Here is a 2,054-nt window from a genome sequence, read left to right as displayed (position 1 = left end):
AAATAAAAGATTTTGTTGCCGTTTAAAATATTGTGTATTAAAGTATTACCATTTAAAACATTTATTTATGTACTAGGATATTCTATATTTATTAGAGTCTATCAATACTCTTATTTTATATTAGTTTTTGATTTTCATCTAATAAAATCTAATGGCCTATATAAGTGTGGCTCATTCAATAAGCACATAATAATTGAACTCATTTTAGACATACCAATTTTTTTATACTCATCTAAGAAATTACAGATTTGAATGTAAAAAAAAATGTCTGAAAATCTATTTGTTCTGTAATTCGTAAACTGTGCCTACCAGATTAGCTAGTAAAGTAATATATAAAGCCGTAAATTTTCTTATTTTTGCACAAAATAAAATAATAAATTTTTTATTTAGATAAAAGAAACCCTAAAATTGGTAGCACAGTAGTATTTATTTGGACTTAGCACAGTAGTATTTGAGTCACGAAGGCCCACCTAGAGGCCCAAACAGCGTCAATCAACGTTCTGATTTGAAATTCGTGAGATTCCCGCTCTTCTCTCTATTTAAATTTCAACTCTCCCCACATTCTCTCTCCATATCCAGATAGCCGTTAGAACTTAGAACTCAGAACGAGAGAGAAATAATCAGAGAAAGAAAAAGAAAATGGCGACCAACATCGGCATCATGGATTCGGCTTACTTTGTCGGTAGATCTGAGATTCTTACATGGATCAACTCCACTCTCCAACTCAGTCTCTCCAAAGTTGAAGAGGTAAGTAAAAGATTCTCTCTTTCTCTTTCTTTCTGTCACACTAAACCCTAAAAAAATTTGAAAATTCCGTTTGGTTCTTGTATTTTGCAAAATTGATAGGCATGTTCGGGCGCGGTTCATTGCCAATTGATGGATGCGGCTCATCCAGGGATCGTGCCGATGCACAAGGTCAATTTCGATGCCAAGAACGAGTACGAAATGATACAGAACTACAAGGTTCTCCAAGACGTTTTCAACAAGCTCAAAATCACCAAGGTCGGTTCGAATTTCATGAATATTCTCTGCTATTTATGTGGTTGATAAATTCAAATTTCTAATTGATTTTGTGGTTTTGTTTTGTTTTGTTTTTTTTCAGCACATTGAGGTTAGTAAGCTTGTGAAGGGACGCCCTCTCGATAATTTGGAGTTCATGCAATGGATGAAGAGATACTGTGATTCAGTCAATGCCGGCGCCCACAAGTAATTTCTTAACGTTCTGTGTGACGCTTAGTTATTAAGATTTAAAGATTTTGTCATAATTTTGAGATTTCTAATCTAAGAAGTTGAACAGGTTCAAGTGCATGCTTGAATTATCTTACGTACTGTGTTCGAAATGAATTGCAACTTAAAGCATGTGTCCCTTTTATATGGGAAAAAAAGGATAGGTGATTCTCGATGTATTGGTTTTTAGGCTCTCTGAATTGATTTTGGGGGTTATGTTTTTAAGGTTATCTGAAATTCTAAATTGCTTTATGTTTTTGTTATCATGGTATCTGAAATTTTGAATTGCTTTCTGTTTTTTATTCAACCTGTTTTGATTTGTAGTTGGTTTAACATCATCTTGTTTTAGGAGATGTTTTTCTTAGCTTATAATTTATAATCATTAAATATGCAAAATTGAAACTTCAACTGTATGCTTCAAAATAAATTGCAATTAAAAAGGTTGTGTTGCTTTTGAGTTTAAAAAGTGATTTTTGAATAAAATTGGCTACAGGTATATTAAGTGCCTTGATATTCTAGTTTTGAATTTTGTCAAGTTTGGTTTTCCATGGATTTGTATATGGGCTTTTGGTTTGATATCTCAATTTGAATTTGAATGCTGCAGTTATAATCCTCTTGAAAGGAGAGAGGTTTGCAAGGGAGGAAGAGAAGGTGGCAAGAAATCAGCACAATCACAAGCCTCCACCAAGGCTTCTTCAGCACCGAAATCTCACTCTTCTCATCCTACTCGAAGAAATGAAGTGCCATCTGCAAATGCTGCTGCAAGTCAAGCTGCAAAGAGGCCCTCTTCTTCTGGTGGCCCTGCTTATGACGAAAAGGTGTGCGTC

At 34.3% G+C, this 2,054-nt stretch overlaps 1 protein-coding gene across 1 annotated transcript in view; it reads left to right on the top strand.

The window, feature by feature from the left end:
- The first annotated feature begins 565 nt into the window (after positions 1-565).
- The window catches only part of LOC107479534 (microtubule-associated protein RP/EB family member 1C), a 2,223-nt gene continuing 734 nt past the window's right edge, over positions 566-2,054 (top strand). Inside the window, exons 1-4 of the mRNA XM_016099665.3 lie at positions 566-747; positions 847-1,002; positions 1,103-1,206; positions 1,832-2,045. Of these exons, the coding sequence (XP_015955151.1) occupies positions 640-747; positions 847-1,002; positions 1,103-1,206; positions 1,832-2,045 (582 nt within the window). The 5' untranslated portion in view covers positions 566-639. The remainder of the gene's footprint in view (positions 748-846; positions 1,003-1,102; positions 1,207-1,831; positions 2,046-2,054) is intronic.

This window comes from Arachis duranensis, chromosome 1 (genome assembly GCF_000817695.3).
Source record: "Arachis duranensis cultivar V14167 chromosome 1, aradu.V14167.gnm2.J7QH, whole genome shotgun sequence".
NCBI lineage: Eukaryota > Viridiplantae > Streptophyta > Magnoliopsida > Fabales > Fabaceae > Arachis > Arachis duranensis.
Note: the sequence above shows the minus strand (reverse complement) of the source record. Positions and strands in the feature narration are given on the sequence as shown.